The following is a 22,762-nucleotide window of genomic DNA, read 5'->3' on the forward strand; positions in this document are numbered from 1 at the left end:
ATGTTCTCAACAGTAGCATCAAGCAAATCTGCTTTAAGGTCAAAGTTTGTTTACACAGTCCATTTACAAAGCAACCTCTGTTGTTCGAGTAAATAATTAAAACACAATATAACAACATCAATTTAACGAAACAGAAGGAAGAATGTTCTCGATGGAGAATGATTGTCAAACTGCAAAGGTGTGGCTATAAACTTTATACTGTCCCCACTTTAAAGTAGGTTAAAGTAGGTTTGTTTGTTGTGTAGTTACTCTTTTGTCTGTGAGGTGTAGACCATGATTTTTTACTGTGAATGAGTGAATTTATCATGACAGAGATAACAGCTCAACAGCTGCACAATCATGATGAAACATTTAATCGTTCAGCTTTTCTGTGAGTCATCATATGTCATTGTTATCTTGCTGCTTTTAATTATACAGTGGATCAGAGTCTGCCCACTAAGCACTTGAACTGCTCTACTTTTCACTGTTTACTCTTGTTTTATTTTATGTACTGTTATTTTAAATTATTTGAATGTGTTTTTATTGTGATTTTAGGTGTAACCAGTGTCGTCCGTAATTGTAATTGGTGAGCCAAAGACAATTTTACACATCTGTGGACAATATTCTATATGTGATTAGCTTGACAATTTGATTCGGGAACACATTGTAAAGTTGTGACTGGCTCTGAAATAAAGTTAGTTTTCTCAGATGTGTGGTGTCTTTCCATTCACACAGTGTTTCACCTGCCCAGAGAAGTCTTGTTTAACAAAATAATGCGGGAAAGACACGTACAGATTTTTATGTTGCTGTTTAAAGATCTAATCATTGAATCGCCCTTATAAAGCTGCATTTTTTTGGTCAAAATTTGGAGCAAGGGCAGAATTGGATGACTTATTTATACCTTATATATTTGTATTTGTCGCCAGGTCTGACAGAGTTGGATTCATGTGTGAACAACACAGTCGATCAATGACACTTTTACTGCATCATTTCATTGACAGGTCTCATCGGCTTGGACCTCCCCGCCGCCGCCTCCTCCCTCTCTCCGCCGTCCCGTCCAATCACCCTCCTGTGTTTGTATGTTACGTAAATGTGCCGCCTGCTCGTGTGGCTGAGGGCTGGAAATTAAAAAGCCACCGTCCGAGTCCGCGCACTCTTTTCACGCTCGAACAAGAAAGCCGGGTCTCCAGGCGAGGGTGAGCTCACAGTCTACTTTGTTTCCTTAAGTGTTTGTTCATGTATTCACTTTGTTTGCATGATGCACAGAACTTGTCAGTCCGTTTACTCTGACACACACACACACACACACAGAGACACATGTCAAAATGGCTGCAGCAGTGACTCTATAATAATGTGCCAGTATGCAAATGGAGGGGACTTGGTGGTACAGTTTGAGAACAGCTTAGCTCTGTGTGAACTTGGTGAATGAGCTGTCAAGCGCTCGGAACGTGTCTGTGTCTCTGATTGGTCAACGCGCGAGGCAAGCGCTGCGCCGACGGACGTGATTGGCTCGCAGAGCAGGTTGTTTGGAGCAGAGCAGCCCCTCAACCCCTCCCTCCCTCCCCCCCTGCTCAGGATCAACCACCTGCCAGAGAGGCAGTCATGGTTACTCAGCACTGAAAGTATAGCTGCAAGTTTCATAGAGTGCTGAGTGTATCTGAGGTGATACGAATGTTACAGGAAAAAAGTCATGAGCACAGCAAGTCAAATACTGTTTGTCCCTGTTTTAATAGTAAATATATCAAATTCAAGCATGTGCATCATAGCTGATGAGCAAAATCACCATTGACTGCATTTAAAAATACACTTACATCCGCTGAAAATAACCAAAAAGGAACTGTGATGCTAAACACGTACACATACTTTCCAAACTATGAGGTACACATTTACGTAAATAATGTACAGATTGTGTTATCATGTTAGTTATTTGTTTATCCACCCCAATCATATACATAATTGAGGTGTGTTATATTGTGTTGTTTTTTTTTTTACAAGTTCTCTTATTGAAAGCGTCTTAAATAGTGGTTTCCTTGCTCCTCTGTGACAGGAAACTAACTTGTGGGTAAAACAGGTTGCCATCATTCCGAGGTGTAGGAAACACAGATTAACATTTTCTCTGGATTAATGATGGACAAATGCAGTTTAGGTTACATGCAGCCCTACTTGAAAGTTGGGAATGTGGCTGTGACATATACATCATATAAATAAGTCAAGTTGGTGTTATGTAACAAAGTCTGCCTGTTGTGGCCTGTTGCCAGGAGGAAGAAAACTTTTCTCTCAGCAAAAGTTCTTTGTGAATGTTAGAATTGTTCCGTTCATTCTGTTATTACTTGTTAGGGCTTTGCTGTTTTTTTTTTTTTATGTTGCTTCTAATTTACAGAGGAATACAATATTCTGCTATTCTCTTTCTCTTTCTATTTTTCTTTCTTGTAACATTGTCAAGAATACTGCTATATGGATGCCAGTTTATTATTAAATAACAGAATAATGTGACAAGAGTTATTCGATAGCTTTGCAACACAGTTTTGATAACAACTAATTATTCATTCATTCATACATATTTAGGAAGGGATTGTTTGTCACAGGACTGTTGGAAGATTGCAGTAGTTCAAGCCATGTGTAATAATAATAAACCAACAACTGAGCGTGCATTGTGCCTGTGTTACATTTGCACAGCTCGCTGGGCTCAGTTTGCTCTTTGGACCTGGTCATACTACAATAAAACCATATAATGACGTTGCATAAAGTGTGAATGATGGTCATCGTGTAACGTCTCAGTGTTTGTGTCGAAGTGATCAAGCGACCCAAACACAAAGAGCTTCATCTAAAATATGAAGAAATATGTGGTAACTGTGTGTTGACCGAATGAAGTCCAGCATACAGTATTGAAGCTTCAAGTAACCTTTAGTGATAAGGTCTGCAAACACACTGATACACTTTAGTTCTTTGACTGTGGCAAAGCACGTGCAAGTATAAAAACTGCTGTTGTAGTTGTTAAATGACTGAAATTGCAATTTGAAGCAGGGCAATTGGCAGGCTGCAGTTTAGTCATTCTATTTTTAATATTTCTATCTTCTCTGCTAAAGAAAACATAACTATTTTTAGAGGTACAGTGTGTACAGTATGTATGTTAATAGTAGTTTATTTCAAACAAGCAAACAAAATATATAAATGAAATAAGCAACAACATGAAATAACACAAAAGTGGATAATCAAAGAGAACCTGAGAAAGTAAAACACAATGATTTCATTTACATACCGTAAAACCCTGTTACCAGTGACAAAATATTCTCACTATTTATGTCATTGGTGTGACACGTTGATGTTTTCTCTCCAGTCCAAAATGTGTCATAACCTAAGACAAGTTATCACAATACCTTCAAAACAGCAATGAGAGAGTCTCGAGTATGACAACAATAATACAAGGGGATATCAAAGTGGTTTTGAGTTCAGGTCGGGAGTTTACAACTACACTGTTATTGCAGTGTTTTTTTTATAGAGCCTGTTATGAAAATGAAGTGTAACTGTGATGTAATCAGCTGTTCTAAGGGGCAATAAGACAATAAGACAATGGTAAAACCATAAAACCCCTCACATTGTATGATTGGCGGTGTTGTTCCATATACCCTGTGATCCATATACGTTGAATATTTATACTACATGCAGTTATGTTGTCTGTTGACTGTGGTCTTTGTTCATGTTCCACAGTGAACAGTGTGAGGATGAAGATTGCAGTGATCGGTCAGAGCCTGTTTGGCCAGGAGGTGTACAAGGAGCTCAAGAAGGACGGTCACACCATCGTGGGAGTGTTTACCATCCCAGACAAGGACGGCAAGGCTGACCCACTGGGTGAGACCATCACTGAGTCACAGTTAGAGGGATATGTGTTCCAGGGCAACAACTTTCTGAACAGATGGCAGTGTACTTGTGTACCACACAGTAGATTCTTGTAACAGTTGCAGGATTTGTAAACATGGTGGAAGACTGAAGTAGGAAGATTCTTATTTCTTATAAAACCTTCCTCATGCTCACTATATTATGAGCATCAGATACAGTATGCTTCTTTAGTTCCAGAAGTAGAGCCATTTTAAGGACAGGTTTCCCTTGTTGTGAATTAGAATGAGTAATTTTTACATTAGTGTGTAGAGTCTCTGCATTTAACCCATGATTAAAACACACCAGTAGTGAACACACACAAGCTGGGAGCAGTGGGCAGCACTGCCTGCAACCCTCTGGTTACAAGCTGAAGTCATAATAGGACCTAATAACAGTAGTTTACCACTCCGGTGCTCTAAACTCTAAAAAGTTAGTAACTCGTGTCCTGTGCATCATCATACTCACTGTTCTGAATATTGCTACAGCTATTTTGTTGTCAGCAGACAGTGAATCATTGGAAACTCACACCAAATTAATGGAGGCTCCACTATATGGCAGAACACACATGTCGGTCATCGGATGTGTCAACATAAACATGCTGTGTTCAAAAAAATCTTTTAGTGTTTTCATGAGACAAGCACATTTGTGCTCAATTGCATTTCAACCCATGTCCCTACCACTTAGTCCTACCCCTCTGGTTTGTGTGTAGAGGTAGGGTGTCGCACTTTTGTTGAGGTCGAGTGGTAGCATGACGTAAAAGGGCTAACTGGCCATTCAAATGGAGATTTTCTAGGGTCACACTTCAAAAGCAATGTTAAGAAACTTTTCCTGGATTAACCAAATTCAAGGAAACTTAAGTTACTGATATAAAGAACAAAATACATAACTGACATCTCCAGTAAAAAACATGTTTCATCTGCTTATGTGATGATATGTCACTTTTAGAAGGGGTGTCCCATAATGTAGGACTAGGACTATTTGAACCACTTGAACCACCATGGTCTGCATTTGTTTTGGTCTGTTTTGCATGTTGTACCTTGGGAGAGTTTGATGATCCTGTATTTTTCCACAGCCACTGAGGCGGAGAAGGATGGCATAGCTGTTTTCAAGTTCCCCCGCTGGCGTGTGAAGGGCCAGGCCATCCCAGAGGTGGTGAATCAGTACAAGGCCACCGGTGCTGAGCTCAATGTCCTGCCCTTCTGCTCTCAGTTTATCCCCATGGAGGTCATTGACCACCCCAAACATGGCTCCATCATCTACCACCCCTCCCTACTGCCTCGTCACAGAGGGGCCTCTGCTATCAACTGGTGAGTGATGTCCGTGGTGTTCACTGGGTTTTGTTGTGACACATCCACTCTCTTATCTGTTGTCTCTGGCCCCACAGGACCCTGATCCATGGTGACAAAAAGGGTGGGTTCACTGTGTTCTGGGCTGATGAGGGACTGGATACTGGACCAATTCTGCTGAAGAGGGAGTGTTATGTTGAACCCAATGACACCGTCAACACAATCTACAAGAGATTTCTCTTCCCAGAGGGCATCAAAGGCACAGTAAGTGTGGTTGTGGGTGGAAATAACACAAGTTAAGTTAAGGTTGTGTGTGCTGAGCTTGCTGCATGAATGAAGTGGAAAGTTTGATGCAAAATCCACAAGAAATTGATACCTCACAGTGAAATATCCTTAGAGGTCAAAGTCGGTCATTTGCAACAAACGGATGTTGGTGGAGTGGCTCAGTGGTTAAGACTAGTACCCTGCGTGCAAAAGACATCATGGTCACAATGGTTCGTCTCCACCCCTGGCTGATTGTACTCCATTGTAAGTCGCTTTGGATGAAAGCGTCTGCTAAATGACATGTAATGTAATGTAACTGTGATATAGCAAAATAAATGATAGATGATTGTATGTTCAAAGATGGGTGGATGGATGTACTGAATCGATCCCAAAACTGTGAAATTGCTGGGTTAAAGCAGCACGGCAACAAAAAGTAAAAATGTCAGATCTTTTCCCACAAGTTAAACAATGAGAACTCATAATAATATTAATATGACACTTAATATAATCCAGATTATCACTCAGATTTAGCTTTGTCTCACATGCTGCACTTTTACAATTTCATTCATAACTTTAATTTGACACCCTGATCTCACACTTGTGACGTCATGTGAACATTGCACAGCTAACATTAGCCAACTGTTACCTATTTATACAGCAGGCATGGAGCAACATTGGTATTCATGTGCAATCATGTGGAAATCTGATAGTCATTCTACTTTTAACTCAGGTGAGGGGGGGAAAAAGTGCCTCTATTTACTTGCTTACTGTCTTCTGCTGCCTGGTGCAGAACACGGAGTTCACAGTTGGCTTTATTACTGAGAACAGCTGCCTCCTACAAACACTCACACGTCTTTTGTTAGTGTGAATGCCAAATTATGTTTTTAACTAGTCTAACTGTCAGTGTTGATGTCTGCATGTGTGTCAATGACAGCAAATAAATAAGTAAGAGAGAGGCATTGTGAATCATGATGCTGCACACCATGCTGCTGTTATGTGAAATAAGATTGTAAAAAAACTAATTATGTGGCAGTGGAGCCACATGTGGATACTTTTTGGGGAAACAATATAAAAACAAACCTGGTGTGACTCCTGTGTCAAAGTCCTGTTGTTGTTGTTGTTGTTGTTGTTGTTGTTGCTGATCCCTTCAGCTACACCAGCCTCCTCTTAATGTGACCTTTGTCTCTAGTGCACACTCCCCTGTGTGTCACCCCACTCTATGATGTCAGCAGCGTAGACTTTACTGAACATGTAACTACAGATTATTATAAATTGTTTGCACAGGTCAGCCTGTATGTGATGCTTTTACATGATAGTTCAGTTTAAGGTTTTTTTTGCAATTTTAGCCATAGCTTGAAGATGCTTTTACACTCAAAACTTGAATTTATGATGTAAACATAAAGCATGCAGTCAATTTATGGATTTTTTTGAAAAACGTATATATATTGTTGCATTATTGGAAGCATTTGTTTTAAATTACTCAGCAGTATGGAAGGAAAATTTTATGTCATGATTGTCCTGACCAAAACAATTGTGATTCACATTATTGCAATTTTGCAAGAATAAACTACTTAAATGGCTGAAATATCACTTTACCTAAGACATAAATACAGTTTATGTATCTCAGATTAATAAAGTGAAGGGCCACATTTGACAGTGCATCACATTTCCAATCTCCGATCTCTTTTTTTATGCTTTTTTTAACTTGCATAATGACGTTCACATTTTTACATTTAAAAACATGAGGATTTAAGGTAACCTGTAACAAACTGAAATATGAAGCCCTGTACAAGAACCATCCTTCACAACATATTCACATCTGAGGTCAAAGTCACATTTGCCTTCATTATGCTGATGTAACAGTAGGAACTGAAACATTGACAGCGTGTAAGTAAGAAGTAGATTACTTTATTGTTTTTTCTTCAGATCCAATGCCGACCATTTCCCAACAAGATAAACACCATGATGACAAAGTCCACAGAGATTGCATCAGTGTTTTTTGCTTCAGCAAAAATTGAACTGCATTGTTCTGGTTGCAGGTGGAGGCAGTGAGGCTGATAGCAGAGGGGAAAGCCCCGAAGATCACGCAGCCACTGGAGGGAGCCACATATGAGTGCATCCAGAAGAAAGACAACGCTAAGGTAACACTCAACACCATAACTTTAAAAAAAAAACCTGTCTCACAACTTCCCACGACTTTATAAATGGTCTCGTTTATCACGAATAACATGTTAGTTTTGTAGAGAGTTGGTGTAATTTGAGTAATTTGAGTAACACGTACTGTACTGCTCAATGAAACATGAAGAGCAAAAAGTCTGTGTTCATTCAGGTTATCATGTGCTACATCTGAAGATCCAACAATCCAAGTTTGTCCCTGTTTGACAGATTGACTGGAACCAGCCTGCTGAGGCTCTTCACAACTGGATCAGAGGAAACGACAAAGTGCCCGGTGCCTGGGCAGAGGTGGATGGCCAGGTAACAGCACGCTGTCCCTCACTAAAAACCTAAAAAACTAAAAATAAAGACTTTTTTTTATAATTCTTAACTCATCCTAAACTGAATAAATGTTTAACATACAGTACATAATGACAGGTTAAGTCGTGCTGTCCTGTGTCTGCTCCAGTAGAAAGTGACGTTCTATGGTTCCTCGCTGGTGGATTCAGGCTCCACAGCCAGTGGTCAGGCGCTGGAAATCCTTGGAGCCAGTCGACCCGGCATCGTCACCAAGGCAGGCCTGGTCCTGTTTGGCAACGATGGCAAGACGGTACGTCTGCCTCTCAAAGATGGGTTGTCAAAATACACACACTGGCACACAGCTTAAACACAAGGTAAACACTTTATATTTCCATGTTCACATTACTTGTTTACAACAGGTTTGGCAAAAGAAAAGGAAAAACACAACATATATATTCTATATATATATATATATATTCTATATATATATATACATTCTCTCGCTCTCTCTCTATGTATATATATATATATATATATATATATATACACATATATATACATATGTATAGAATTTATATATAAATATATATATATATACAGATATATAGATGACTGAACTGACTGGACATTTATACAGTCTTTTTAAACTAGTGATCTTTAAGTCACACAGCAAACAAAGAGTCACATGACTTAATACTTAACTGATTGTACATGTGGGAGTCTCTGCAAGGGCTGCTAATTTAACCTCACCACCAAAATTAACCTTAGGTGCTTCGCATGGAAATCTATTTAGTCCCAATCTCGTCATGTCTGTGCATTTAAAACGTAAATGATTTCGTATCGCGTTCTCGTATGAGTACCTCCGAAGCAAATAATCACATTGCACTATGTTATTATATGTAAGTCTATTGTTCACCATGTTTCTATAGAAGCTTAGGATGGACTCTAGAGAGCTTCTTTCATGTTTTTGTGCTCTCCACACTAACCATCAGGTTTGCTTGCTGCCTCCATGTTAAGCCCCTCACTTCTCATTACATTCTTTAAGCAAAAACAAGTAGTATCATTCTTCTCTGAATCACATAAATATAGTATTTATATACAGTATTTACAATAAATGACAGTAATAGAATAATGTTTTCATTAAACAACACTTTTAGACTGTATTTTACTAATATAAAGTGGTTTGAGAAGACACTTGAAGTCTGGTTTCATAGGAATTGAAATAAAAAGATGGCATTAGAACACTGATACAAGCTCCGAGCCCTATTCTCTGCTCAGGTTTTAGACTAGACGCAAAGTGGCTCATGAATGTCCAATTCTCTCAGGCCACACTCTGACTTGTGGACAATTTGACGCCGTGAACCTTTCGCATGTGCGTCTTCATCAGGAGCCTCTCTGTGAATAACTCGTCACAGTCCTCACATTTGTACGGTCTCTCCTCTTTGTGTTTGGCTAAAACGTGTTTCCTCAGCGTGGAGCCTCTGTTGAAGGACTTGCCGCAGATGTGGCAGCTGAACGGCTTCTCGCCCGTGTGAGTCCGTATATGTTCCGTCATGTGGCCTTTCAGTTTGAAACTCTTGCCGCAGAAGTGGCAGCTGTAGGGTCTCTCTCCCGTGTGCACTCTCATGTGGTTCTGCAGGTTGCTCTGGCAGGGAATGTGCTTGCCACATATGTGGCAGTCAAAGTTGCCCTTGCTGTCGTTTGACTTGCTTTCGTGGGTCTTGAGGTGCCATGTGAGCACGTTCTTTTTGGTAAATATGAAGTTGCAAACGTGGCAGCGGTACAGTGTGGTGCTCGTCTTCTCCTCAGAATGCTCTGGATCCTCTTCAGTCGTTTGCTGTTGCTCTCTGCTCTCCTCAGCTGCTCTGCAGTCCTCCAGCTGCTGCACTGTTTTGATGAGCTCTTTCGTTAAAGCGTCCCCATCGTCGCTGTCCTCTGCTGATGGCTGATCCCCAAACCCATTGATCCACAGCTCCTCCCTCTGCACCTCCTGCTCCTCTTTAACATGAGAGGGCCCTGGCTCATCCTGGTCCACACTTGGGCTCCACTCCTGCTGTGAAGGGTCACTCTCCTCCAATGATGAAGGCCCAATTGGCAATTTGGCATCTGCAAAGATGTAAAGAAAAATTAATTACTCATGCGACGTGGTGTTCCTGTAAATCCACACGCTTCCTGTCTTACCTTTGAGATAGTTTTTCACAAGCTGTACTTTGATGAGGGACAAACGTAACAATGAGATGTATGCAGATATATTTGTGTGTATATGTTACATCAAAATATAATGTGTGACATCATGGACACAAAACAAGACAGAAGAAAGAAGAAAAACAACTCCATAGCTTATCCATAGGTTATTATTAAGCAGATTTGAATGGGGAATGGGGTAACAGTCTCAAGGCTCTGACAGTAAATATTTACTTATTTCCAATTAAAACCAACTGATAGGGAGGGACTTGTTGCCATAATAATTGGTGTTTAGAGTAACCAAAGAGGTGTTGCAGCTATGACACAGCTAAAGCTTACCACCACTGTGGCTGACATCTGCAATGTTAGTGAGACGTTTCTGAGGAAGATAACGATGATGAGGCCATTTCTGGACTGTATATTTGAGCCGATATTCGATTCGGGTTGTTGGTGAGGAGGGAGAAACACAGGTTTTTTTCACGCGATGAACTTGATTGGATGCAAATTATTATACTCCTATACTATACTGATGGTGTCATATGAAGCAACATATACAAGATTAAAAGACTAAAATGTTGATGTTTTATGCAACGAATGTCATGAAGCTGCTAGTATATTTGCAGTCGGAATTGATATTAGCTCTTATTCGCACACTTTCAAATGATGCAAATATCCTCCCATCTAAGGTGCTCAGAGTACTGTGTATTACTTCAAATAGTTTCACAAGGACTGCAGCCAACCAAAAAGAAACCCACTCTAACTACTCTTCAACTATTCGTCTTGTTGCAGATGGAGGAAAAAGTCTCACTTTCATTGACTCTAAACAATGATACTGTTCTGTCTGAACACAGCATTAACCCAATGTTACCATACCCTGTTGTTTACAGGTTAGTGCCATTCTAAAATCAGTATACTAATGTCCTGCAGGTGACTTACTGTAAAGCACAACTGCAACATTCACATTCAAATTCAATTATACAACACTCACTGGTCTACACTTTGTTTTGAAAACATGTTTCACAAATAATGTGCACAAATGCACTACAAAAGAATGAAATCTACGTATGTACAGCACTTTTTATTATTGCACTTTATTTACAACATTTAAGTGTTTTACGGGATCAGCATTTGAAAAGTGGAAAAATGAAGTCATCGTAATAGTCAGTCATATCAGATTTGTAGAATTCCCTACCCCTGTTCTGCTGAGAACATTTGACCTCACATACAAGCAGCATGTCACACAGAGTAGATGACGTAGTGTGCCGTCTTCATGTGCTGTTTGAGCCTGACAAGCCGAGGGCAGCGATGTTCGCACAGCAGGCACTTGAACGGCAAACTCTCCTTGTGCATGTTCCTCACATGCTTGCTCATATTGGTAGATCGGGCAAAATGTTTCCCACAGATGAAGCAGTTGAATGGCTTTTCCCCAGTGTGAGTGCGTAAGTGATCTTTCAAGTGACCTTTGAGTCTAAGACTGGTACCACAAACATGACAGACATACGGTCTCTCGTTGGTGTGCATTTTCTGATGAAAGATCATTTGACCTTTGCTGCCTGTTGTTTTACCACAAACAAAGTGGGTCGACTCATTGGTAGGATTTGGTAGAGCTTCAGCTGCATGAGCTGTTGGAGTCGCTCCAAAAGACGATAACGGTTGGTCATGTTGCGAAGGCATCTCATACTTTGTGTGCTCTCTGACTGTGACCGCTTGAATGAGGCTGTCTGGCATCTGATTTTCCTTGTACTCTTGAACTGTGACCACTTGAGTCGGTGAGTCTGTGAAGCTGTTATCCAGATGTGCAGGTATCTCCACCGACCTGCTCCGAAGCCCAGCCTCTTCCATTTTATGGGGCAGGATGGACGACGACTCTTTGGCGTTACTGTGATCTGGACACTCCGTCTTTATCTGCTGCTCCTCCTGTGTTGGTGAGGGCAAATCGATCTGCCTTGAATCTGTAACAGTGGATAGGACAATGTTTTTTTTTTTCTTTTCCATAGCAGCCAGAAAAAATGAATCACTTCTCAGAGTGAAAGATCCACAGCAATGTCTCTCATCCCAACAGCAGCAAAGAAAACCGAGTTATGGTTTGACAATCAGTGACTAAAACCAAACGCATAATTACTGCATTAACCATAGTATTATGACACTTAAGCACTGGTGTAGAGGCAGAAATCCTTAATGCTGTGTGCTAGCTGTGATGTGTTTTTAGGTTCAACTCTTGTGATCAAAGCTTTGTTTGCTTTTTGAAGAAAAAATGTTAGTACATTTGAGACTTAAACTGAAGAACAAAATATACCAGTTTTTCTTTTGTAAACTTTTGTCAGACAAAAAAATAGACAGATAAAGGGTTACTTCCAATTCCCATAGGTCTCTGATTTGATTTTCCTTCCAAATGGTCACTTTGCGACACACACACACTGTAATTAAGCAATTATCGAGAAGCCAGCTGTACCACACCTGGCAATCCTTCCAGAAATTTGACCAAAGCAGAAAGCAAAAATCTACAGAGCAGTTTGAAGCAACTGTGAGGAGGGAAGCGGAGAGAGCACTGTGAGTGATGAGTGGTTGGTCGTGTTGTCAAGGTATCTTGTACTCTGTGAACCACAAGTGAGGCCATGTAGCACTACGTGCTCTCCAACTCTCACAGCTTGAGTCAGGCTGTGAGGCATCCGATGTTCCTTATACTCCCCAACCGTGACTCCTTGAGTCAGTGAGTCAGATCTCTCCTCAGACCTGCTCCACGGCTCAGTCTGTTCCATTTTAAGGGGCAGGATGAATGCCTCCTCCATGGACTTACTTGAGCTTCTTCTGTGCAACAGTCAGTTTTAATTAGCACCAGTTAGGTTTGAATTGTATTCAATTTAATTACCACATTAAGATGGTGTGAGGTGTCCATATGTAATCTGAGACATGTCTGAAGTAAATACCAAGCCATATACATCAGAGCTTTCAGAACCAGGTGTTGTGCCGAGTTAAAAGTTTATAGAAGTATTATTTACAAGTCAGAAAATCACAATGAAAATCTTGGTTCAATACAGTACACAGGGCTAACCAATGAAGTAGATTATGATCCTACGATATGCAACTCTGTTCAAAAATGATACTTTGTCCCACAATCATGCTCCTTCAGAAACGCATTGAAATTGACGACTCATAAAGGGTGATGATGATGTTGTTGCTCAGGGTCTGTCCTGAATCTACATCTGGTTTCACAGTATACCATAATGTACATCTTTTGCAAATATGCATTCATGATGTTCACAAATTGATTCTTGATTTATATCTATATTAGTGCACTGCTTAAAAGTAAGTGATTGTGCAGAATAGTGCCAACACAGGTCGTTCACCACTTGCCTCCAGGGAAGTCAATTAGTGTAATTAGAAGGAAACGTACAGACGGCTCATACATTCAAGTTCTAGTGTGTAACATGCATGAAGGTTTATTGGCATTTTTGGAGGAGTAGCTTACTAACAAACAGGTGCAACATCCTTTCTGGGATGCAAAGGCCACCATAGTTCTCTGACACATCGGGGAAATAGAGGGGTAAGTGTTTACAGTTGTCACCACTCACCATTCGATGTCAAATTCTACAGGACCTTTGATGCTTGACCTCTACAGTGACTGGGTCCAGTGGCTGTGGACATTAATGACATAATAGACCCTCCTAAATGTTACACAGTGCACATTAAGGACTGTTACTTTGTACAATAAGTCAATAATAAAGAAATAAGAATAATTAATCCACTGTTTTCATGTTTAAGCAGGATTTTATTTCTTCCCACATGAAATTTAAAAACAAAGTTTTATTTTGAAATTTAACCGGAATTGTAGTTCTAATTCAAGGGAACAGTAGATGGCGTTGCACGTTTAAGTAGGTTTAGACGAAACCTTGATAGTAAATAATAGTAAGCAAACAAAAAACATGAGATAGTTATTCGTTTTCACGACGAATATTTGCAGCAAATTTGACATAATAAAATAAAAATATTTTGAAAATGAACCGGAAACGTAGTTGAGGTTTATTGGCGTGGTTGACACACCCTTTGTCACTAGCTAATGAAACAGTGGTTAACAGTGCGTGCTATCTTAAATAATTCTACTTCGCACGGTGATTTATGACCTGCTTTAGAGAGTGGTGAGGAAACAGAGACTTAACCTGCTCTGTGCAGTCGTATATCCGGCTTGTAGACCAGATCCAGCAGTCGCTGCAGCCTCTGGTTCTCCAGCTTTGTCCGGTACACTTCCTCCTGGTAGTCCGTTATTGTCTTTTCAACAAAGCCGTAGATGTCTAAGGCGGCAGCGGTTAATTTCTCCGTCAGAAAGACGTTGAATGTCTGAAGTGTTGCGGTGGCCATCGTGTGAACAGGTCCGTTTTGCTGTCGGATGGAAAGCTGTGTCTATTCCCTGCTGAGGATACAACACTAACCACGACTACAGCGCCCCCCACTGTTCTGGACTGCGTACTACACTTTACATATTCACACATACTGAAGTGTTGCCATTTCACATGCAGCAGGCCTGGCAGTCTATTTTTTTATTTCATGTATAAATTAATAGTTATTCAAACATAAATTGTCAATTGTATGTAGTGTATGAATGACTGTTTCCTCACTTTTCATTCTGGTATGTCTCTATAGAGCTCTGGACATCACATGACTCAAGTCCAGTTTCAGTGCCTGTTTCAAGCCGTAGTAAGAGTTCAGTGTTAACCAAGGCTGCAACAATTATTCGATTGATCGATTACTAAATGAATCATCAATTATTTAAAAAAAATTTGATTAAGGTTTTGAGGGGTTTCTGGTTTCTTTGCTCCATATAACAAACTGAATCATTTTGGTTTGTGGACAAAACAAGACATTTTAGAACATTGTTATTTCCAGGTTTTTGGAAACACCAATCAACATTTTTCAAAATTTTCTGACAATTTACGGACTCAGTTAATCCAGAAAATAATCAACAGATTAATCGATTATGAAAATAATGGTTAGTTGCAGCCCTAGTGTACACTTTCATGAGTATGGAAACATTATTCCAGACCTGCAGCAACTGCATCTTCAAATGTCTGATAAACCTTCCCTTATTTTGCTGAACGCTTACATGTAAAAAGCATGAAAAATACATGTTCATGTTTATGGATGTGACCAGTGCCATTTCCTGCCAAAATAGTATTGCTGGGGTTATGTAATTTCAACAATCTGAACTCTTTTGCTGTCTAGACCTTGTGTTCACAACTCTTTGCTTGATTCCTTAAATGTGAAAACTCCTTTTTGTAGTGTGCACGCTTAAGCAGCATAAGCAGTATAATATAAAGTGCTATTCACAATTGTTTTATTTAGCTGGGGAGTGATAATAAGATGTTTAAATAAAATGTTCTATAACATGTTAACAGGAATAGGAATGTAACATTCTTCCAGCAATTACTCATGTAATCATATATACACACAAAGCATAAAACAACACAACCACTAGATGGCCCTAAATGGGCTGATGAACAGATGTTTGCCAAGCATAATTTATATGTGAAAATATAAATGATATAAAAAGAATAATAGAATATACAGTTGTGTGCCTTGTGTATGAATAATTGGAAAGATATTACCTAAAATTGTCTGTGTTGGTGACAAGACACACACTTTTCACACTTGTGATGGCTTCCTTCTGTGTGTCTGCAGCTGCTGGTGAAGAATCTGCAGTTTGAAGATGGGAAGATGATCGCTGCAGCACAGTACTTCAGCTCAGGGAGCAGCGCTGCTGTGGAGCTCACTGAGGAGGAGAAGGCCTTTGCTGAACAGATGAGGGTAGGTTGCGTTCTTTTACTTACTTAACACCGGCAGACAAAAATAGGAAGAATCCTCAGTTGTGTTGATGATGTTTCCTCAGGCCGTGTGGCAGAGCATTCTCTCTAATGTGACTCAAATTGAAGACTCCACTGATTTCTTCAAGTCTGGTGCGACGTCAATGGATGTGGTCAGGTACAAGGGTTGCTCTTGTTGTGTTTTGTATTTTAGATTGACCTGAAACCATCAAAACCGTATTTCCCAGATCACAGATTACCACAAACATCCTAAAGTAATATGTGCAGTGGTTCAAGTTCAAGCACCCATGTCGTGACATATTGTCCATGTGCACAAGAACTGCAGCTGTGGTGAAGTTTCCAAAATGTACAATAGATAATTTCATCCTGCCATCCTTTTCCATTTCCTGCTGCTGCTCTTTCTCTGTCTCCTACGCACTTCCTCTCCTCTCTACTCTCCCACTCCTTTGTCACTCTGGTCCTGTGGCTGTCTTCAGGCTCGTGGAGGAGGTGAAGCTCCGGGCCAGTAACTGCCAGCTGCAGAATGAGGACATTTACATGAACACCACGTTCCAAGATTTCATTCAGATGTGCGTCAGGAAGCTCAGAGGGGAGGACGGTGAAGAAGAGCTAGTTGTTGACTATGTAAGTGCTACTTGAATTCACAGAGCACTGCGATGATAGGGGTGGAAGTCAGTGTGTTGGTCGTTGACGTTCACCGTTTCACTTCCTCAGGTGGAGAAGGACATCAACAATATGACAATAAAAATGCCTCATCAGCTGTTCATCAATGGGGAGTTTGTTGATTCAGAGGGAGGGAAGACCTACAAGACCATCAACCCCACTGATGGCTCAGTAAGTCACAAAACAATGACCAAACTGTATATTTTAAAGTAAATCACACATTTATCAGTTCTGACAAAAAGAGAGAGCATTTCTCTGGACTCCAGGGTTTCACACAGGGATTTAAAAACAAGGAAAATCATTGTAATCTGACCAAAGTGACATCACAGTCAGAAGGGGCCGCTTCTGTTGACGCCTGTTTGTCCCCCCTCTCCACTCGTCTGTCCTGCAGGTCATCTGTGAAGTGTCTCTGTCTCAAATAAGTGACGTGGACAAGGCAGTGGCTGCAGCTAAAGATGCCTTTGAAGAGGGAGAGTGGGGCAAAATGAACCCAAGGGACAGAGGCAGACTCATCTACAAGTCAGTATCTCTGAGAATTTGTTTTGTCATCGAACAGCTGATTCTGGCCCCCGTTCAGACGTGGTTTTATCATCCGACCTAAAAAACACCGTTAAGTACAACTGTTCACACGTGGCATTGATATGTTGTCTGGATGAGTCTCCTGGGACCACATGTGATATCACATCTGTGCACCATATGCAAATACACATTATATGTGTTAGCGAGAACAAAATCTTATTTTTAACAAGTCTGACTGAGACTTTTATGTGAAGCACTTTATGGGTATGAAAAGTGCTATAAAAAATGTAGGAGATAACAACCTTAATAAAAATGTCAAGATATGATGTTATATTAGTAAAGAAATTAGTAAAACAATAGCTGGATATGGTGACCCAACTAATAAAGTTTTATTTGATGTGGTAATCATTAATTAAATCTAATCACAATCTCAAACCCACGCGGTTCAGATGTTGCAGAGTGCACATTTTGAAGAAATAACCCCAGAATATGTTTTTTAATATCTTTTTATTGCACTTTTAACACATTTCTCTCTGACACATTTTAATAAACATAGGTCATAGCAGCTGTCATGTAGTGAGATATTCAAATATAGTTTTTCACACTATAGAAATGAAATTTTTTTTTTTTTTTGCCAGTGTCAGTCTGATCAGCTTCATTTGTGCCATAAGCAAAAGAAAAAGCTTACTGACGTCATATCGTCTGACTGTCGAGCATGTTTCGACATTAGTGACCCTCTGCCTCCTTGTGCACAGGCTTGCTGACCTGATGGAGCAGCACCAGGAGGAGCTGGCCACCATTGAAGCGATTGACTCTGGAGCCGTTTACACACTGGCCCTCAAGACTCATGTGGGCATGTCCATCCAGACCTTCCGCTACTTCGCTGGCTGGTGTGATAAGATCCAAGTATGAAATGAGCCCGTCGGTGGTGTCACTCATTACATGAGATGAGCGTTTTGATAAATGAGCAACAATAATGTCTAAGAAACATTTAATAAACAAAAGAAAACTGCAATGTTTGTGAAAATGAACAATCTTTTCACAGGGCAGCACCATCCCTATCAACCAGGCCAGGCCCAACCGTAATCTCACCTTTACCAAGAAGGAGCCGATAGGGTGAGAATAATCAGACTCCTTTTCAGATGTTAAGTTGATAGAAAATCATTGCATTACATGTTTATGCTTCATAAATATAGAACTTAGATTTTAACCATATGCTGAGAATGTACAGGATGCATTTTTTCATATTCATCAATATTTGTCCAATATTTGTTACACTAGTGAGGAAATACATGATTGAATTATTTTCATTGACACTTATATTATTATTATTCCTGATATTATGTAAATAAATGAATTAGGAGAGACGGATAAATATCCGCCTTTGTCTCCTGTCAGTGTGTGTGCCATCGTGATTCCCTGGAACTACCCTCTGATGATGCTGGCCTGGAAGACAGCAGCCTGCCTCGCAGCTGGAAACACAATCGTCCTCAAACCTGCTCAGGTCAGCCAGACTCTGCCCAGACGGGAGTGAAATGGAGAGCTGAGAAATAAAATAATACAAATGAATTACAAATAACACCAAAAACAGAGACATAATACAAGGAACAGATCAGAACATTGTAGTCACTGTAATAAAAATTGTTTGCAGGTGACTCCACTGACGGCGCTGAAGTTCGCTGAGTTGGCAGCGAGGGCTGGACTCCCCAAGGGTGTCATTAATATCCTGCCTGGATCAGGTAAGAGTCCACACAGTCGGCCTGGTTGAACAGCCAATGAGTTTAATGGTAGTTCTGTTCTGAAATCCTTCCCAGATTAACTGCTCACCTCAAACACATGCAGCTCATCAAAGTGTGAAAACCTCTGGCTTCCTTGTGAAGCATCACTATGATCTGCAGGCTGCCTGCTGCAGCTGTGTGCGTTCTTATTAAACTTGTGTGATTGTTTTAGGTGTTCTAGTGGGTCAGCGCATGTCTGACCATCCTGACGTTCGCAAGCTGGGCTTCACGGGTTCCACCGAGATTGGTAAACACATCATGAAGAGGTGAGAGGCAAAGTGCATTTACAAACCCCCGATTCAGGATGAGTTTAACTCTAACAATTAAACTTGTTACTGTGTCACTCACTGTCCATCTAAAGCTGCGCGGTCAGTAATGTGAAGAAAGTCTCTCTGGAGCTTGGAGGAAAGTCGCCTCTCATCATCTTCAGTGACTGCGACATGGACAAGGCTGTGCGCATGGTAAGAACAGATGACAGAGCTGTTTACCCACACCGAGTTAACTGAAAACAAAAATGAGTCCAATGCTGGGCCACTAGGTGGTACTAAAGTTTAAAGTGACAATGTTGAAAACCTGAAAAGAACATAATGGGCATGCAGTGTGTTCACGGAGCAACAGTGGATATGCACAAAACTGTGACATCATCATTTCCCAGTAAATGCAAAATATCCACATTATTTTGAACATTATTTATTTTGATGAGAAATAATAATTAGTGGTTCTACATTTCTACCCACTCCCTATTTATCTTTCACACCCACTCTATCCTGTCAAATAAAGGCCTTAACAGTCAAAAAGACAAATTAGGATGTTGCAGTTTTAATTAGCTCTGGAGTCTAAAGTGCGATGATAATATAAACATCTGTGTGTGTGTGTGTTTTCCAGGGCATGAGCTCAGTGTTCTTCAATAAGGGAGAGAACTGCATCGCCGCTGGCAGACTGTTTCTTGAAGACAACATTCACGACCAGTTTGTGGCAAAAGTGGTATGTATATCTTTACTCTGACTGCACACACACTCCATCATTCACATTGATTTAATCCACAAATCTGAACTCAGCAACTCAGCTTGCTCTCGACCTTCGATTCATTTCAGCTCTAACTATAACTTCAGTAGGACCAGAGTGGCCTTAAGATCTCCATCCCTGACTTATACCCAGAAGCCAGTGCACAGGAGAATAAGACAGCAGTGAAAATAACATGGCAACATTTAGGCTGATATATTTCTTTGGACTGATGATGAGATGATGCTCTGTCAGCTTAAAAATAAAAGGATATTTTTAATGTTAACTGGCTTATGCGCCTAATGGAGTGTTAGTCTGACTTTGAGAGATTTGAAATTGTAAATATCAGCGTGACCCAACATTACCTGGGTTACACAAGGATCCATCTGTCTAGGGCTAAAATTCTGAAACTGTGATGTAACATTCTAATACAAATCTGGAGTAGTGTTATCATTCTTCCTGAATACTTTATGTCACTGAAAATTGTTTTCCCCTGGCTGTATAAATCAGCCAGCTGGCAAAAAAAAAACACTTACTAAAATATTTGACATTTTTGAAAGAAATGCCAAAAAAGCTGAACCACAAACATTATATATCATCGTAACAGACTACTGATTCTGAAGTGTGGCCTCAGTTCCCTCACTTATTTATTTATTTATTTATTTATTTAAAGAAAAATCTCAGAGTATGTCAGGGTCAGAGGGTCAGGGTCAGAGCCAACAGTTTTCTCTCTACTGATAGTGAAGCCGATCTTGTCTCACGCATCTGGGTCAGCTACTGGCATAAAGTCAACACTATTCAACTGTTGACACAGTCTGTCCTCAGGTGCCTGCACATACTCGCATTCAACTGCTTCAAAATGTAAAGGAACCACTTCATCAAAAACGATTTTCTCACTTTTGATGACTGGCCTCTGAAGTTTCGATGTTCTTTATCAGGTTGAGGAGGTGAAAAAGATGAAGATCGGTGACCCGCTGGACCGCTCCACTGACCACGGGCCTCAGAACCACAAAGCCCACCTGGACAAACTGGTGGAATACTGTCAGACTGGCATCAAGGAGGGAGCCACCCTGATATGTGGTGGCAAACAGGTTGAGCGACCAGGTGAGACGACAAGAGTGTGACATTATCGAGAAACACACATCTATGTATGACATACAGGTCGTGTGCTATCTTCTTCTTCCTTTGATTCAAGATTCAAAGTGTTTATTGTCATATGCACAGTAAAGAAACACGTTTCCCTGTACAATGAAATTCTTACTTTGCTGTCCACTCAAAAACACATAAAGTAAAAAAAAGAGATGCTTTTGTAAAAAAAAGTATAAATATACATAAGAAAAATATAAATATTACAAAGAAACTAAAATAACATATATACATAAAATATGTGTAAAAATAAGAACTGTACATAAAGTGAACACTGGTTGTGCAATTTAACAGATTTAAAGTGACATGTTTCAGGTTTTAAAGTGACGGTAACAGATTAAAGTGACAGTGTAACCAGGTGACAGGATTATTGTAGTCCCGTTCAGCTGTTGAGGATTCTGATGGCAGTGGGGTAAAAAGAGTTTGTGTTTTCTTCCAGGTTTCTTCTTTGAACCCACGGTGTTCACTGATGTGCAAGACCACATGTACATGGCCAAAGAGGAGTCGTTCGGCCCTGTCATGATCATTTCCAAATTCAAGGGAAAGTAAGACCACCCTTTATTTTAAAACTACTCGTATCCCCATTTTTCTTCATTCGTCACAACTCACATCATTTGCATCACGTCATTAATCATTAGAGTGCTGTCCATACCAATGTGGAGAATCTGCAAAACAAATTCCCTCTACATCTGGGTCTTTTGTCCATAAACTGAGAATTTACTGGCATCATATTCTCATTCTGCCACCGTCCTGTCTCCTCTCTGTCCTTGTGTCTCAGTGAAGTGGACGATGTCCTTAAAAGGGCCAATGCTACAGAGTATGGCCTGGCATCGGGTGTTTTCACACGGGACATCAGCAAAGCTCTCTACGTCAGTGAAAGACTCAACGCTGGCACAGTATTTGTCAACACCTACAACAAGACTGATGTGGCTGCACCTTTTGGAGGCTTTAAACAGTCTGGATTTGGCAAAGACCTGGGTAAGAAAAACTGCTGCAGCAATTAAATTTCGGGCTTCTCTCGTCTATATTCTGATGGATAAAACACTTAACCACAAACCCCCAAACAAGTAAGCACTAATTCACTGATTTTTCATCTTACTGTGTTGAAACAACAGGACAAGATGCTCTAAATGAATACCTGAAGACAAAGGCAGTGACCATAGAGTATTAGGAGGACAGCAGTGTCCTGTGCACACTGAGGAGGAGACATGTGATGTAACCATAGTGACATGAGTTCAGACCTGTCCTGCACTACAGCTCGTTCCTTCACTACTGACTACTGAGTGAAAGCCTTAAAATGTGCGTTTGTAATATGGCTTACGTTAGGTCATGAATGTTTCCAGAAATGTAACATTTCTAATCATTTTTACTTATCAATAAATAAAAATTGCTGAGCACAGAACACTGTTGTGGACCTGTCAGATTTTTCTCATAACTTTTTTATGTATTTGTAGTTGTATGCTTTTTTGTATGGAAAACACAACATACAGCTGAAACCAGGAGACAGTGGATAATAGTCAGTTGTGATAAATGAAAATGTCTGGGGGGAAAACGGTTGCGAACAGTGTTTTCTTTGGGCGATGATTCCGCATTGTTCCTGGAAACACTTACATAGGACAAAACCTAAAGTGTATTTTAAACGCTCTGTCTGTCACAATGAAATTAAAGAAAACAGGAAATCGTGAGGATTTTTTCACCAATAGCCAAAAGAGTGGGAAACATATGATTCTCAAATCAGTTTGAGGGGAAATCAGGATCATACATCACAATATCTGTCAAACTGAAGAAAACAAAC

The 22,762-nt window shown here is 40.3% G+C and overlaps 2 protein-coding genes across 4 annotated transcripts; one reads left to right on the forward strand and one right to left on the reverse strand.

The window, feature by feature from the left end:
• Positions 1–1,094: 1,094 nt before the first annotated feature.
• LOC122760542 (cytosolic 10-formyltetrahydrofolate dehydrogenase-like) lies at positions 1,095–22,646 on the forward strand. Its single transcript, XM_044015635.1, has 23 exons — positions 1,095–1,175; positions 3,688–3,828; positions 4,928–5,162; positions 5,240–5,405; positions 7,445–7,546; positions 7,791–7,880; positions 8,032–8,169; positions 15,717–15,842; positions 15,925–16,016; positions 16,336–16,483; positions 16,574–16,693; positions 16,914–17,041; positions 17,797–17,947; positions 18,087–18,157; positions 18,440–18,545; positions 18,693–18,780; positions 18,992–19,085; positions 19,181–19,280; positions 19,705–19,803; positions 20,760–20,925; positions 21,407–21,512; positions 21,746–21,945; positions 22,083–22,646. The coding sequence occupies exons 2-23, from the start codon at positions 3,702–3,704 to the stop codon at positions 22,136–22,138; spliced, it is 2,709 nt and encodes a 902-aa protein (XP_043871570.1). The 5' UTR covers positions 1,095–1,175; positions 3,688–3,701; the 3' UTR covers positions 22,139–22,646.
• On the reverse strand, positions 8,433–14,477 carry LOC122760544 (zinc finger protein 2 homolog). Of its 3 annotated transcripts, none has more exons than XM_044015637.1 (2): positions 14,201–14,477; positions 8,433–9,965 (listed from the first exon to the last, which is right to left on the reverse strand). In XM_044015637.1, exons 1-2 carry the CDS (start codon positions 14,397–14,399, stop codon positions 9,181–9,183), a joined length of 984 nt encoding a protein of 327 aa, XP_043871572.1. In that variant the 5' UTR covers positions 14,400–14,477; the 3' UTR covers positions 8,433–9,180. The 3 variants fall into 3 exon arrangements, 2 of the variants coding, with proteins under 2 accessions (XP_043871572.1, XP_043871573.1); XM_044015638.1 differs by lacking the exon at positions 8,433–9,965 and adding an exon at positions 11,103–11,995; XR_006358436.1 differs by lacking the exon at positions 8,433–9,965 and adding an exon at positions 11,952–11,995 and having other exon boundaries at positions 14,165–14,264.
• Positions 22,647–22,762: the final 116 nt, after the last annotated feature.

This window comes from Solea senegalensis, unplaced genomic scaffold (genome assembly GCF_019176455.1).
Source record: "Solea senegalensis isolate Sse05_10M unplaced genomic scaffold, IFAPA_SoseM_1 scf7180000013730, whole genome shotgun sequence".
Taxonomy (NCBI): domain Eukaryota; kingdom Metazoa; phylum Chordata; class Actinopteri; order Pleuronectiformes; family Soleidae; genus Solea; species Solea senegalensis.

Excerpts from the sequence above, each read along its gene's own strand:
- LOC122760544 (XM_044015637.1), bottom strand. The coding sequence starts at position 14,399 with ATGGCCACCGCAACACTTCAGACATTCAACGTCTTTCTGACGGAGAAA. Across the intron at positions 9,966-14,200 it reads TATACGACTGCACAGAGCAG|ATGCCAAATTGCCAATTGGG; the intron begins GTTAAGTCTCTG and ends ACATCTTTGCAG.
- LOC122760542 (XM_044015635.1), top strand. The coding sequence starts at position 3,702 with ATGAAGATTGCAGTGATCGGTCAGAGCCTGTTTGGCCAGGAGGTGTAC. Across the intron at positions 7,547-7,790 it reads AGAAGAAAGACAACGCTAAG|ATTGACTGGAACCAGCCTGC; the intron begins GTAACACTCAAC and ends CCTGTTTGACAG. Across the intron at positions 20,926-21,406 it reads CAAACAGGTTGAGCGACCAG|GTTTCTTCTTTGAACCCACG; the intron begins GTGAGACGACAA and ends GTTTTCTTCCAG.